This window comes from Nilaparvata lugens, chromosome 9 (genome assembly GCF_014356525.2).
Source record: "Nilaparvata lugens isolate BPH chromosome 9, ASM1435652v1, whole genome shotgun sequence".
NCBI lineage: Eukaryota > Metazoa > Arthropoda > Insecta > Hemiptera > Delphacidae > Nilaparvata > Nilaparvata lugens.
Window position 1 is genome coordinate 25383376 of NC_052512.1, and position 17288 is coordinate 25400663.

General features: G+C 35.6%; 1 protein-coding gene across 2 annotated transcripts in view; it reads left to right on the plus strand.

Moving 5' to 3' along the window:
- The window catches only part of LOC111058008 (ATP-dependent Clp protease ATP-binding subunit clpX-like, mitochondrial), a 30935-nt gene that overhangs the window by 8291 nt on the left and 5356 nt on the right, over window positions 1-17288 (plus strand). For both annotated transcript variants that reach the window (XM_039435692.1, XM_039435691.1), the window contains exons 6-11: window positions 2316-2537; window positions 7266-7430; window positions 9503-9603; window positions 10288-10443; window positions 12208-12378; window positions 15803-16024. In XM_039435692.1, the coding sequence (XP_039291626.1) occupies window positions 2316-2537; window positions 7266-7430; window positions 9503-9603; window positions 10288-10443; window positions 12208-12378; window positions 15803-16024 (1037 nt within the window). The remainder of the gene's footprint in view (window positions 1-2315; window positions 2538-7265; window positions 7431-9502; window positions 9604-10287; window positions 10444-12207; window positions 12379-15802; window positions 16025-17288) is intronic.

Consider the following 17288-nt stretch of genomic DNA (forward strand, 5'->3'; position numbering starts at 1 on the left):
ACGTATCACCAACATTGACCCTGGATGTCAGTCCCAGCACTACCTCCGTAAACAAAGCCGTAGTGCATTCCTGTGACGTCAGCACAGGTAGGGCTCCTGCACCAATAAAAACACTAGTTGATATAGATCAGCTGAAATCAAAGAATTTTTATTGGTGTAGGATCTCTACCTGTGCTGACGTCACACGAGTGCACTACGGCTTTGTTTTCGGAGGTAGTGGTCCCAGTCGGCTAGAATCGAAAGGTGTATAAATAAATATAATTTTATTGCCGTTCTATATTACAATAGTCATGGACAACGTCAGAAATTATAGTGGAGTGATCCGTGGTCTAGTGGATAGAGTGCTTGCGTAGCAGCACAGAGATCCCGGGTTCAAACCCTCTCAATACCAAAAGTTTTTCAACCAGATCACTCCCGTGTTATCGGATGGGCATGTTAAATTGTCGGTCCCGGTTGAAGTATGACAGTCGTAAGGCCCATTGACGGCTTAAATTATATATTCATGCGGTGGGACCTTCCCGCAAGGGACTCCCCACCAACAAAAGCCATACGAATTTACTTTACTATAGTGAGGTCCACGTTATAAAAGCAGTATTCGATTAATATTGGTTTTACTATACTATCCTTGTCTAATTTAAAAAAACAGATAGCGCTATCAGCAGGGCAGGAAACACAGATTGGCTGATTGGGTTGGCGCCTCAAAAAACGCCTAATATGTTCTCGCCCTTGTAAGACACTAGGAGTTTGGGGGGGTTGTACATGAAGCATTTTGCAGCTAAAATTAAAAAAAAAACTTATAATCAATTTATGTAATTTAGTATGAAGATGTTCATCACAAAATTGGTATTACATAAAAAATAAAAAAAACAAAAAAAAAACAGAATATATACTTGACTGACGTATACATTCTTCTTTGCATCAATTATTGATTGTGAATGTTGATTAATAATAATAATAATAATAATTTTATTTTTCGCATGTACATTGCAAACGTCAATGTTTTGCAAAAGTCAAATACAATGCAATGCTGAAGGACATTAAAAGAATAATTATTATTCATCCTTGGAAAAACAGCAGATTATTTATTGAACAGCGGATAATCTGTTGAACTTTTGTAATCATTCAATCAGATACTTAGTGCCGGTTGCACAAATGCCGGTTAAATTTTAATCCTGATTAATTCCAGTAGAACCAATCAGAGAAGCAATATTTTTGAAATGGTCTTCTCTGATTTGGTTCACGTGATATTAATCAGGATTAAAATTTAACCGGCTTTTGTGCAACCGGGTCTTAGTGAGAAAATTTTTTGCATAATTCCAGTTACAGCAACTGATTTAAAAAACAATGTCCATGATTATCAAGATTGAAATGTGGCACGATAATTATTTGAAAGAACAGAGTTTTATTTTGTCACATCCGCATTTAAATACAGGATTGCAGTTTCGTGTTGAAACCAGTCCTGTATTAATGTGTAAATATTGGGGGACCGAGCTTCGCTCTGGAATACAAAAGCATAAACAAATTATTACGAAAGAAGAAATTATAATAATATATTTATAGTTCATACATAAAGGTTCTATCTAATCACAGTGGGTTGAGATTAATTCTCAGAGGAATGCAAAAATTTCTCTCACAAAGGCCCGGTTGCACAAAAGCCGGTTAAATTTTAATCCTGATTAATTTAATGTGAACCAAATCAGAGAAGACCATTTTAAAAAGATGGCTTCTCTGATTGGTTCTACTGGAATTAATCAGGATTAAAATTTAACCGGCTTTTGTGCAACCGGCACTAAGTATCTGATTGAATGATTACAAAAGTTAAACAGCTGAGTCATAATTTTGTCTCAGTCACACACACATGCACTTGCTCTCTCACTTCCATCGTCTACATACGACGAAATTATCCGCTGTTTTTTCAAGGATGAATAATAATTATTCTTTTAATGTCCTTCAGCGTGTTTTCCCAGGGATGAGACCTAGTGCAATTGAATTGTTATATTATAAACCTACTATGTTCTGAATTTCGTGAGAATCTTTAAAGCCGTTTTCGAGATCCGGTGACATACAAACATCTAAACATATAAACAGAAATTGCTCGTTTAATAGTATATAAATGTGGATGTATGTGTATGTGACAAAATAAAACTGTGTTTTTCAATAATGGAAAAATTCCACAATATCAATTCTCATTCAACAAATTTTATCAATAAATATTCACTTTTTAGCCAATATTTTCTGTGTACAAGTTTAAGCATTTAATAGCACTTTTTTAATTAATGATTGACAAATATTCAATCAGTTACTGTAATTTGCAGATCTACTACACATTAGCGGCGTTGGTCTACAAGGCAGTTCCAGCAACCAACCTGGTGGAAGCAACTTGGGATTAGGGTTCCACAGTCCTTCTCCTCAATCCTCTCCCTCCTCCTCAGGACCCTCCTCGTCAGCTGTGTCAGGCAGTGATATATTGGACAGCAACACACATGACCTGCATCTGGAGAAGAGTAACATATTACTGCTAGGACCTACTGGCTCAGGTGCGTGAATCCTACTTAAAAGCCTTCATAATGTTTTATAAGGTTAACGAAATATATATCCCGTCAAATTATCGATCAGATTGTGCAAGATATGCGAACTTGTAGATACATCTATGCATATATGAGAAAAAGTAGAAAATTGATGCTTTTCAAAGGTTCACAAGTAACTATTACTTTATATTCAGTCACTTTAAGCACTACGGAATAAAAGTTACTCCAAATTGAATAACATGGGAAGCAACTCAATTATTCTATCTAATGAGTGATGACAGGCAAGGATAGAAAACCAACAATGTTAATCAGGTGCTGAATTTATAACGTGAGTCTCATTACAGTACATTATCTGAGCTACTACATTCCTATAGTCCACGTTATAATGGCAGTGGAGAAAGATAGGAGAACAACGTTGCCGATCTTCTGTCATGTGTGGAGTGTGACTGATGCCGGTTTATTGATGTAATATTAACTGTTCATTTTCGTTTAAAATAATCAATTATATTCTATCAAGTAAGAAATTATATTTTTCAATCATTTCATAATCAAGATCAATTATTTTGTTATTTGATTTCTACATTGTTGAAAACGATGTGGCAACAGAGCAAAGAGAGAAAGAGATAGAGCTATCCGATTCGTTGAATTATAGTGTACGTTCTGTGTACAGTAAATTGTTCCAGTTCCAATGGTAAATTGTTCCATCACGTAACTAGTACAAAATGTTCCCATGGAACGCCATTTCAAAATCGTTGGTTCAAGCTTTTGGCGCGCACTTATAAAGTTGATTTACACCAAAATTTGTCGTTTACTAGCTGCGTAAATGAAGAAATGCTGTTTTACAAACTTACCGTCTAGAAAAGTGTGCATTTCTTTCATTCCATTACTCTCAAATTTTCTATAGAGAAAAATTCATCTAACGAATGGTTATGAAACATAATAATTTTGTTGGTTATGTATTCTATGGCTATGCTATGGTAAACAAGCTATCAGCGCATGCGCAGAGAAGCAAGCAGACTACAAAATTCAATCGACCAATGAGAGCTCGGTAGTTGGAACTGTACCAGGCCGGACATTTTACCACGCTTCGACTGTGAGGCAGGAACTTGGAACTGGAACTGGTTTCTGGTACAGAATCTGTCAAAATTCCTCCCATGGGACGCGGGACTTTTGTAACGAACGGACAATTTACCACATTCTATGTACACAGAACGGGTCCATAGACAAGGATAGCAATACAATTGCTAATCAAAAACTGCCATTATAACGTGGACCTCACTATAGCATATTGGACATAATGGGTTTACATCTCAGTAATTGATGGTATATTATTCTAAAATTTCACGCTTCTAGCACTTGGAAAATATTGTTGAGCCAGATACAATAATTCTTATTTTTTATAGGTATTGTATGTTGGAGGCAACACAAGCGCTTCAATGCATAGATATAGAGTATATGTATTCAAGTTATAACGCAACCACCTGATTAACATTGGCTTGCTTACCTTGTCTGTCTGTCGAAAATCAAAATTTCGTATCCCCGATGTCATGAAATGTCTTGAAATTCTATGTAGAATCCGAAAATATAATAAAAAATGGGGGTTGCCATTTTAAAAAATAAAGTTTTCCTCCATTTTGAAAGATGGCGGCCAAATTTTCAATTTAAAATGGCATGTCGTAAATAGTCACAAAAAAGAAGGAAAGTTGCCCATTCAAAGTTGGCTGTCGGATTAATGGTTTCTGATATACCGGTGGTTAATCATTGAAAAAACACTATTTTATTGGCTTCATGATAAGAATACAAAAATACCCTCCAGCTCGTAAACCGTTGGGTTTATAAAAAAAATGACAAGAGTGAAAATGTCTTAAAATTCTATGTAGGATCCAAAAATATCATAAAAATGGTGGTTGCCATTTTAAAAATTAAAGTTGTCTTCCATTTTGGAAGATGGCGGCCAAATTTTCAATTTAAAATGGCATGTCGTAAAATGTCACAGGAAAAGAAGGGAAGTTGCACATTTAAAGTTCTCTGTAAAATGAACGGTTAACAAGTTACCTATTGTTACATATTATGTGAATCACTCTGTATAAACTTGACCTAGAAGACAAAGAAACCTTAAGCAGAGATAATCGAAATAATCCTTACTATAATAACATCGAAATAATATTTCCTCACTTTATTCCTTAAGGCTGTGCAAAGGCAAAAAATAAACTATCTACTGGTGATATTTTTCAATGTTTTTCGATTTGTATATTATCAAGCTATCAAAATGAAAAAGTTTTCTTAGGAAAACATTTTCCCCCCGATCTTTACTTTTTGAGATATGAGCGTCCAAATTTAAAATTTTTAGGACAGAACATTACAAATTCGATACGAGATAAATCCATGAGATTTAAAGGATAAACTTTTTATGGTATTGTTGATTGAATAAAACAAGAAAATTTTGAAAATATCAATTTTTGAGAAAGTTACTCAATTTACCAAAAATAGCTCAAGTAAACGTTATTTTTGGTCATTTTTAGTAAATTGAATAACTTTCTCAAAAATTGATATTTTCAGAAAATTTTTGTTTCATTCAATCAACAATACCATGAAGAATTTATCCTTTAAATCTCATGGATTTATCTCGTACTGAATTTGAAATGTTCTGTCCTAAAAATTTAAACTTTAGGCGCTCATATCTCAAAAAGTAATGATCGGGAAAAAAATGTTTTCCTAAGATAACTTTTTCATTTTGATAGCTTGATGATATACAAATCGAAAAACATTGACAAATAGCACCAGTAGAAAGTTTATTTTTTGCCTTTGCACAGCCTTTAAGGTTTGAAAGGTGAGAGGGTAAGTTAGGGGGTTGGATTTTTGCCTTTAAATGGCAATATGCAGGTATAATTATTAATTAGATATAATTATCGTAAAGCAGAAACAGAAAGCTTGCATGTCAGAACATGTTTGTGTTATATAGTTTGAGTATACGTCATCGTATGATTTTCGGGAATGCGATATTTTGCATACCTTGTCTGTCATTAGTCTTAGCAAATAGCTCTATCCATTTCCACCTCCGCATCGTTGCAAAATTGTTTGTAGTCTATGAAGAAATATAATGAACTACTCGAATAAATCTCAATTGTAGAAATAGGTAATTAAATTTTGAAAAGATAAATACGAGGGTAGGCTGATAAGTAATGCACACATGCTTGTAGAGCACAAACCAAATAACCCCCAGAAGCGAGCCTGATGGTGGCATGTGGAAGTTCTATTTATCCTCTACACGGCTGCTTGGTTTGAAGACGTTGCGTTCGTCCAGTTTGGTTTGATTAGTGAAAGAATGGCGTCGTGTTCTGGTTTTATGTAAACGCGAATTAAACAAAGCGCTGTTTCTGAATTTCTGTTGAGAAAGTGAATCCTAGAGCTTCAAAAATTGTTCACAGCATTCCAATCGACGATGTTTATTCTCGTCTGTCAGACGGCATGGCACCCGTCATGCACAGTTTTCATGATATCCCAATTGTTCAATAATGAAACCAATAATGAACAATAACAGCGAGTTGTTTAATTCGCGTTTACATAGCACCAGGACATGAACGCCATTCCTTCACGTTGGATGAATGCAACGCCTTCCAACAACGCATCCGTGTAGAGGATAAATAGAATTTCCACATGTCACCAGGCTCTCTCCTGAGGGTTATTTGATTTGTGCTCTGCAAGCATGAGTGCATTACTTATCAACCTACCCTCGCATGTTTTTGTTGTAGATTTAATACATTTCAGTTATAATAAATTGATAATTATTAACAAGAATATAAAATTAATATATATTTTTGAACAACACGAGGCTCTATAGGCTCTATAGTCCAGTCACTATATTATACATTGGTGCATGCAATTTATATTGTAGTTCTGATTCTTTAATATATTATTTGGGTACATAAGAGAAGTCCAGAACCAATTTCTTCATGCAAAATTTCCTTAAACCAACCTCGTATTTCCAAAAAACTCGTATTTTCGGCTCATTTTCCAGTTTTCAGCTATTTCTGCTAAATCTCGTAATCGGACAGAAAAATTTGCTCTTGCATTTTTTTTATATTATAAAATTCTGAATAAAATGAGATCATTCGGAACTTTCTATCTCCAATGAGTACTGAGTTATGATTTTTCAAAAATGAGTGAAACTTGAAGAAAAAATCAATTTTGATGAACTCTAGTTTTTGATCAACAATATTTTCCGATTGCTACCATTTAGATTCGAAATCCTTCTGGGCGTATTTTTGTGCTTTACAATCTGAGATCAGGTAGAGCGCTCTATCTCATATAAATTTCCAGGAACACCTGACAACAATGCTCCTTGTATTGTGAAAAACACCTAATTTTCAGCTTCAACCATCATCACCAACTACATTGTCCTCGCATTGATACTTTTCAAGTATCAAGAACATAAGTTCATGAGATTATGTTCTATGAGAATCACCCGTTAGATGCACTTCATTTCAGTATTTCCTTGCGGAGAGGCGCACTTAAGGACACCTCAAGGATCAAAATTTTAAACACTTATATCTTTTGACACAATGCTCAGATTTCATCGTACTAAACTTCATTCTTCTCGGCTTGTCAAGGCGGTCCAAAATCATGCATCACAAGTCAAATTCGGTCGAAAAATTGAAAATTTATTATTGAGTGTAGGCCTACTTCAGCAGCCCATATTCCAATATGTTTATTATTGAATGTGATGGTGTGTTTTAGGCAAGACATTGCTGGCGCAAACAATAGCCAAATGCCTGGAGGTGCCGTTTGCTATCTGTGATTGTACCACACTAACTCAGGCTGGATATGTCGGCGAGGACATCGAAAGTGTCATTGCCAAACTCCTGCAAGATGCTAACTACAGTGTGGACAGGGCTCAGACAGGTAAGAATAACATTTTTTCTTATGGCGGTGTTCACATAGTGCCACATCTTCAATAGCATTGAATCTTAAGGGAGTGTTCACACTGTGTTACGTTCTCAATAGCATTAGTTCTTATAGGATTGTTTACATTTTTAATAGCATTGGTTGTTATGGGAGTGTTTATACATTACCAAACTATTAAAAACAATATAAAAACATAAAGTGTTATAAAACACTCATATTTATTTGCAACCCTTTTATTTAAAACTATTTTAAAGTTTAAAATAGTTTTTAATAAAAGGTTACTTCATGTTTTTATATTGTTTTTAATAATTTTAATAAAGTAGCCCATACAAGTGGAATGATTTTATTACCACACTACTCTAGGATGTCAATTGCCAACTAAATTGTGGACCTGTATCTCGTATTATCCAGTGCTTTCCAATGAAAGCTAAATTCACCAAACAAGATAGAAATCGTAACTGAATGTATCAAAATAAATGACGAATTTGGCAAAATGTTTGCACTCATAATGTTTTCCACCACACTACTTATGTACATAATAATTACAATTAACTAAGAAACATGTTTTAGGTTACTAGAGCCCTACTCAACAAGGCTGACAAAACAGTAGAAATTGTAAAATCAAGATTATAAATAATAATGAATATGGTACCAAATAGGTGCTGAATGACAAGAATAGGTTTGGTTAATGATGAAGAAGAGTGGTCGACTCCCCTGTCGGTGAGTGCAAGAGAAACAGAGCGCATGCGCAGTGTGCTCTCTCCCTTACCCTCACGCCGCTTTTATTTGAAATATTTTATTCTCACATTGAGATACAGTATAATATACTAACGGAGATTATATTTTATTCTCAAGATTAGAATTTTATTCTCACATTGAGATACAGTATAATATACTAACGGAGATTATATTTCATTCTCAAGATTAGAATTTTATTCTCACATTGAGATACAGTATAATATACTAGCGAAGATTGGTGGTAAATTTCCATGTGCAAAATAAATATTCTATGGAAATAAGCTGTTTAGCGAACCAATTTCCCAAGAAGCCTTGGAATACTCGGAGGCCGGCGTACTATTGAATGGAGAGAGATTCCACAATTTCAGGTATGCGGATGATAAAGTAATTTTTGCCGACACCCCGCAAGGACTTCAAATGCTAATGGGCAAAGTCGCTGAAGTTGGCAAAAAATATGGTCTGGAAGTCAACATTAACAAATCAAAGATAATGAGTAAAGGAAAAGTTGACAATGTGCATTTTACTATTGATGGTAGGGTAGTGGAGAGAGTGCCAACATGTATTTACCTGGGTACAGTTTTGAATGAGCAGTGGGACCATTCTCAGGAGGTGAGGACTCGGATTGAAATGGCGAGAGCGGCATTCAAAATTATGTCGAAAGTATTCAAGTCGCATAATTTTACTCTTGAACTGAAAATTAGACTCCTCCGTTGTTATATATTTCCAATTTTATTGTATGGAGTTGAGTCATGGACCCTGACTGAAACAACAACAAAGAAACTTGAAGCGTTCGAGATGTGGACCTATAGACGAATCCTGAAAATATCATGGAAGGACAAAATTTCCAACAACAGGATTCTTCAACAACTCAATAAGAAGACAGAGATAATGTACACTTTCAAGAGACGGAAATTGGAGTATCTGGGACACATTATGAGGAATGGAACTAAATATCAGTTGTTAAAATGTGTATTTCAGGGTAAAGTTCTTGGCAGGAGAGGTGTTGGTAGGAGACGAATTTCCTGGTTGAAGAATTTGAGAACATTATTTGCAGTGTCCACCCCGGAACTTTTTAGAGTGGCTGTGAACAAACTTATAATTGCCAGAATGATTGCCATCATTCGGTAACGGATAGGCACCAAAAGAAGAAGAAGCTAACCATTTTCAGTTGTGGAATGAGTAGCTTCACAATTGAAAGGTGGGAAAATTGATTTGTTTTGATGTATCATAGATATTTGTTGATAAATTACAGTTTGTTAGATCTACAGTTTATGTTAATTAGTTGCTGTAAATAAGGCGAGGTAATGATTGGGATTTTTTTTATTTTGCAGGTATCGTGTTCTTGGACGAAGTTGATAAGATAGGAGCTGTGCCTGGTATTCATCAGCTTAGGGATGTTGGAGGGGAGGGGGTACAGCAGGGCATGCTCAAGGTTAGAATTCAAATATATCTTAAATTAATTCATTTCAGACGTTGCGAGTTCTAAATTAATTAATCTACTCAATTTGATTAATAATCAATTAGTTCACATTGAGATTTGAGCTTTCAGTTGAACAAAAATCGTCATAGATTGTTTGAAATTCCTATGCAAGCTCATGTGTGTAGTGAGTGAATTCATTAAATTTGAAAATATTGATGGGAATTAAAAAATATTAAATTCCTAAAGCCCTGCACATACACATCGATTTATTTAGTTCGTACGATATTTTGCCGTCCTTATGAAATCAGATATCATCTGTTTGAAAAACTGTTTAATCCAATAGAATTTATAAGTACTGCAAAATATCGTACGAACTAAAATCGATGTGTGTGTAGCTAGCCTTACTCAATGCAGTGTTTCTACATTGAATATATTCGTTCTTATATTTGATCTTACATGACAAAGTCACAATTCCACTCAAATGAGTAACGATGATATTTGGGTTAGGTAAGTTTACGTTATGTTAGATTTGATTATCTCTGTTCCATTTGGTTCTATTCTTTGTACTTCTTATTATTTATCAAGTGGTTCTCCTTATTTTTTAATTAATTTTTCTTTCTCATCTCTCCCATTTCGATCCTATTTGCCTCTTTCTTCATAAAATAAAAAAATGAATGAATAAATAATTGTTTTCAGATGTTGGAAGGTACCATAGTGAATGTACCGGAGAGAAATTCGCCGAGGAAACTGAGGGGTGAAACTGTACAGGTGGACACGACCAACATTTTGTTTGTGGCCTCCGGTGCTTATAATGGATTGGACAGACTGATCAGTCGACGCAAAAACGAAAAGGTACGAGGAAATTAATAATCAATACAACTGTCATCGTATAGTATAGTATTCATCTTATAGTAGGCATCCCGTAGCTTTACCTCCGTTTCTTTGAAACGCCATATGGTCAAGGTGTTGTTCGCGGGGTGATATTCCTACTTTTATAAAAACATACGCTCCAGAGTACCTAGATCCCAAGGTAGCACCCTAGGATGGAGGAAGCTCCCTACACTCAGAGGCCCGGTTGCACAACAGCCGGTTAAATTTTAACCGTGATTAATTTCACGAGAGCCAATCAGAGAAGGCTTTTTTGTAAAGACGGCTTCTCTGGTTGGTTCTCGTGGAATTAATCACAATTAACATTTAACCAGCTTATGTGCAACCGGCACAGAGATTTTTTCATGAATGAGAGTGTTGCAACTTTTGATAGTTTCTCTACTGAGCTCCGACCTTCCAACCTATTTCCTATGCAAGCTTTTGATATAGAGATGCTTCCCATGTTATTCAAATAAATAAAAAGTGGTCGAAAAAGTATTTCTTTACTGTTTTGCTCCATGTAGTAAAGTACTTTTGAGAGTAGTTAGAGGAAAAGTATAATTCTTATTCAAATAGAAAAGATAATTGCTCAAAATCCAACTATAAATGCTATGTTTTATTTTACTGTTCATTTTTGGTTAATATTATGTGATTCAGGGATTTCATCTGTAATCATTACGTCATGATTCAATCATCAGAATAGCAAATAATAAAACCATGTTAATTTTAGAGTTCTATCTATAAAGTAATACTCTCAATGAAATAAGTTGACTCGTAGTTTTGGAGTTGATCCGAACAGTTGAAAAAGGTGTGTTTTTACAGTATCTGTAATTTGTAGAAATGGTTTTGATCATGTTTGACTCAGTAATCTGTTTTGATGGTTGATTTACAGGCAATTTGACCGTATACTTAGCAGTATACAGGGTGTTTACGAACTCTAGGGCATTGTTCCTGGGTAAAAAACATATCTAAATATCATATTTGAATTGTCCGAAAGTATTCAGTTACTCACACAGCAGCCATTTTGCTTTCTTCACTTATTATTTTCCAAATAATGGTTAAACATACGAAATTGAAACTTTGCACGATCATTTATAACAAATAGACAAAGCTACAAAAAAATTATGATAATTTTTCAAATTCATGAAACAAAATGGCGGCTATTTAAAATGTTGTTTCTTAAATAACTTAGAAACCGTTGGTTCTCCAAAAAATACAGAAATAACTTTAGTGAATTTAATTACCTATCGATTGGTGCCTGATTTTTCAAAATTGAACCAATATTGACTGAGATATGACAGCTTTAGTGGTTAGTGACCCACCTTTATAGGGTTATGTAACGTTATTTTATTGTTTGAAATGACCTAAAATCGCTTACTATTAACATGCAATGCAAATAGAGATTGTTGCATCATTGAGGTGACTCTATTAGCATGCCTTGGTAAGCACTGCAACAAACTTTCAGTGGTCACCTATCACTAAAGCTGCCATATCTCAGTTAATATTGGTCGAATCTTTATAAAATTAGGAATTTAATCACCTATCGATTGGAACCTGATTTAGGAAAAAAATGAGTGAATAAAGCAAAATGGCCGCTGTGTGAGTAACTGGAGACTTCCAGACAATTTAAATGTGATATTTAGATATGTTTTTCACCCTAGAGTGTTGGTAGGCAGTTCGTAAACACTTTGTATATGATTGAGAAGTCGCAGAAAATCTTTGTTTTTATGAGTGAAATTTGTTTTGCAGTACCTGGGCTTCGGTGCCCCGACGGCCGAATCGGAAGGGCGACGCGCCGCCTCTCTTGCCGATCTGGCCAATCAGAGTGCGGCTGTCACCGCCGAGGAAGACAACCGAGAAAAGGACGCCTTCCTGCGTCAGGTCGAGGCCAGGGATCTCATTGATTTCGGCATGATTCCGGTTTGTTAACATTAAGCAAATTACTATTGGTTCTTATGGGAGTGTTCTTACTTATTATTCTCATAATACATTGCTTTTATCGCTATTCTGACCGATTGGTTACACAGGCATTCACCAAACCTTTGTGATCGAAACTTTCTCATTGCATAACAGGAGTAGATCCGTGATCTAGTGGATAGAGTGCTTGCGTAGCAGCATAGAGATCCCGGGTTCAAACCCTCTCATTACCATTTTTTTTTTAACCAGATCTCTCCCATGTTATGAGATGGGCACGTTAAGTTGTAGGTCCCGGCTGAAGTATGGCAGTCGTAAGACCCATTGACGGCTTAGATTATACAGAGTGATTATAAAATGACTTTAAATTTTTGAAAGCATGTAAATATTTATTTAAATTGCTTACAGAATTGAGAAAGGTATCATTTTGTTACAAAATACTTCAAGTTTAAGGTGTGGGTGTTATTTTGGTTCGATGTGACAGCCGTTGGTAATGCGACTTACATCCCACCGATAATCGATTTCTTGCCACACTCGTACCAGCATAAAAGGCGTAACTTGTGCAACCGCAGCGATCCGAATGTGATCCGATTTCGGAGGTCATTAACACGCGAGTAGTCGTACGGACTTGCAGAACGTCAGTGGTCACGCGTGAGCATTTTGCTCACACTCACCCTTATGGCTCCCTAGACTAAAAACAGTTGATTTTGACAATGCTCTTTCAATATTTATTAATTTCAAATCTTTCTCAACGTGTTTTATGTTATTATATACTATTAAATAGTATATAATAACATAATACATGGAGGAAATTCCAAAAATACATACTGCAAATTTATTGTCAGAATTTATCATTTTTATGGGATAAAATAATCTACTCATGAATGGAATGAATATACCTTCTTCATTTGACTCATTTTTCGACATCTAGATAGAATAAAAAGATAATGAAAGTTTAAATCATGGAATATAAAATAGGAAGATAATACCTATATATTGAAATTAGTCAACGTTCATTCTGTCATCCTCAAACTGTAATAGGAAGATAATACCTATATATTGAAATTGGTCAACGTTCATTCTGTCATCCTCAAACTGTTAAAGAACACAAACTGTTCAAGATTGTCTAGAGGACAGTCACAGCGAGGATTAAATGAGCTGCCAGCCTTGGAAAACGAAAATTCCCAAAGCTACATACAAAAGTTACAATTGTGCGGCTACTCGCATGTTTAGATTGTCTGGTAGGGGCGGAACATAACCCTTATCCTTAATGAAATCCCACAGGAAAAAATTCATCGGTGTTAAATCCGGTGAGCGAGGTGGCCATGCAATTGGCCCTGCATGGTAAATCCAGCGAAGTTGAAAGCGAATGTCTAGAAAATTCCAAACTTCTCCTTGGAAATGTGATTGTACACCGTCATGCTGAACAAGATAAACAAGTGTCCTTTTACTTGCAGCATGACGGAGCACCAGCTCCACGAAGAAGTTCGAGATTTTCTAGAGTCTAGACAATTGCTTTCAACTTAGCTGGATTTACCATGCAGGGCCAATTGCATGGCCACCTCACTCACAGGATTTAACACCGATGAATTTTTTCCTGTGGGGTTTCATTAAGGATAAGGGTTATGTTCCGCCTCTACCAGACAATCTTAATGATCTCTGAAATCGGATCACATTCGGATCGCTGCGGTTGCACAAGTTACGCTAGATATGCTGGTACGAGTGTGGCATGAAATCGATTATCGGTGGGATGTATGTCGCATTACCATCGGCTGTCACATCCAACCAAAATAACACCCACACCTTAAACTTGAAGTGTTTTGTAACAAAATGACACCTTTCTAAATTTTGTAAGTACAGTAATTTTAATAAATATTTACATGCTTTCAAAGTTGTAAAGTCATTTTATAATCACTCTGTATATTCAGGCGAGGTGGGACCTTCCCGCAAGGGACTCCCCACCAACAAAAGCCATACCGTACGAATTTACTTTTACTGCATACCACATGTTGATTATAATGCCGTATCTACATTTTGGCCCAATGAAGGCCAATGTCGACCAGCGCCAGTTTGTGGATGGGTGGTTTGCCAGCGCTGGCCTTCATTGTCCACTGGTCACATTGCAGGCTTGGCTAGCTTACTGGGCCAACATGTACATCGGCATAAGCGATTTCTAAATTGTAGTTGTTGAATGTTACATGGGCATACTCCCTTAAAACCCTCGTCAACGGTACAATTCCTGTTGCCAATATTACTACCGGGTCAATCCGTCAACATTTCTCTCAGAATGTTGTTGAAATAATGCCTTCATCTCCTCAGCCAAAGCCGCATATTTATTTAATGATTTCAGCCTGCATGGTTATTAAATTATTGAGTGGTCAAGAAGTACCGCCATAGAGAAAAGACAGCATAACAAGATATCCCATGATATAGGTCGTTTGTGTTCCAAATTTCAAGACAATTTTTGGTTAACTCATGCTGATTATTGTCTACTACCTTCTGTTATCACTGTTTTGTGTGTAAAAATGGCACTATATGAGAGACTACCAGCGTCAAATAGCTTAAAGAAAAAGAACTACTAAGACTATCGGCTTGAGTTAACAATGACATTTAGACCATAAACGCCCTATACCATGGGGTGGGTATCTTCTTATGCTATCTTTTCCGTATGGTATCACCCCATAAATCAAACAGGTCACATTCTAATTTCCATCCAGCACCATTATATCTGGTCTGTTAGCTGGTATACTCGGATCAGTTCTGATAGGACGGCCCCAATTCTAAAAAAATACTTTCGAACTGTTAAAAATAGAATGCTTAGAAATAGTATTATTCATGTAGAATATTGAATTATACATGAGAAATTGATCCTAGAAAATTATATAACCTCTTAAACTAATTGAAAAACTTATTTTTTTGCTGTATTTTTATAAATAGGCTAAATAATTTGACTAATCTATTGCCAATTTGTTGTAATGAATGTTCAATCGCTGCGTCAGCAGCACTTTCTTGCAAAAGTTAATTTTTATGATAAAATAGTGTTTTTAATATTATCATTGTAATATTTAATTGAGTGGGAAAATTTCTTGAATACTTTTTAATTTGAATTTATGAATGAAATAAATGTTGCTGGAATGCTTTAGCATAGATGAATCAAATAAGGAACCCAAATACAAATAGAAAACAAGACTCACATTATCCGCACTATCTAGATATAGTCATAGTACCCATTATTTATTTATAATCATTCTATTATTGTAATATTTAATTGTGAGGAAACATTCCTAGAATAACGTACTTTTTAATTTAAATGTTTGAATAAAATAAATGTTGCTGTAATGCTTTAGCAATAAAAGGCAACGTTTTTCTCCTATCTTTCTTCACTGCCATTATAACGTGGACCTTACTATAGTCATGGGTTTTGTGACAGGAATTCGTCGGCCGGTTTCCGGTGCTGGTTCCGTTCCACTCGTTGAACCAGGAGCTGTTGGTTCGCATCCTCACTGAGCCGAAGAACGCAATGGTGCTGCAGTTCCAGATTCTGTTCCGCATGGACAAGGTGGACCTGACCTTCACTCCGGCCGCGCTCAACGCAATCGCTGCACAGGCCATGGAACGCAAAACCGGTGCTAGGGGCCTCAGGGCTATTATGGTCAGTCCTATTAATCACTCAACTAATTGACCGAGCGAAGTGAGGTCTAAGATTCAAGTCGACGGTTTGGCATTTCTCTTATGCCCCGTTTCACCAACCTTGGTCAAGGCATTTGAACATGGTTAAAGTCTATCAGCTGGTCAAATCAGAAATAATTCGTTCCACCAACACCAGTTAAGTTTAACCACGGTCAACCCAATGGTTAAGTTTGACTGCCGCCGAACAGGCGATCAAATTATTTGAACACGGTCAAAAGACTGGTTCGATCAATTTCCTTGCTTGTTTGTAGGTTACCATATGTTTTTGACGCAATGAAAAATTTCAAAGTTTTTAGTGCGATTGAATTTAGTTGTAGTAAGTTATTTATTAGGTTTGTTCTCGGAATCTTTTGATTAGTAAATTATTATAGTATAGAAAATAAAGGAATATTTTGAAAAAGATTATTTGCTTTACTCTTTTATTACACAGTAGGCCTATATTATTCAATCCTTAGATCAACCTTGCTGCTTTAATGTCTCTCATTAGAATTGGAATGTTCTTTTGTTCATAAAAAAATTGTCAAAAATGATGGTGATTTGTAAATCTCTTTGTACGAAAGTATTAAATTCATATTTGAAATATTATTATAAATTAATGTAGATGTGTGACTATATAAAACGTCTGTGCCAGGGGCGTATATAAGAAGGGGGCCCAGGGAGCCTGCCCCGAAATAATTAATAAGAAGAATAATCGGTACAGTAATTACAGAAAAAAGTACAGTAATCTGGATTTTGACGGCCTGACGGTGAAGTAAAAAGAGCATTCAGCGCAAATTACCCTCTGAATATGAGCAGCGAAACTGATATTGAGTATCATGGGGTGTTACTATATTTACTATATTACAGAATTTAATTTGGATTTACGTTTAATAATAATAATTAATTCATTAGCATTTGAAAAATTGAAATATCTCAGTAATTTCCATCCATAAAAATCAGATGTAGCCAATAGCAAGCCATCAAACATGTTGGCCAACTTCAGAAAAGTACAGCTAAAAGAGTTGACCATGTTCAGATTTGACCGACGGAGTTTTGGTCAATCCCCCGGGGTTGGTGGAACAGTTGTATGTTTGAACGAGTGATCAAATTTTGACTATGGTCTAATTGACCATGGGTAGGCTATGATCAAGGTTGGTGAAACCGGGCATTAATGTTTATATGTTTTTATGTTGCGCATTTACGGCGAAAAGCGGTAATAGATTTTCATTAAATTTTTCAAATCAAAT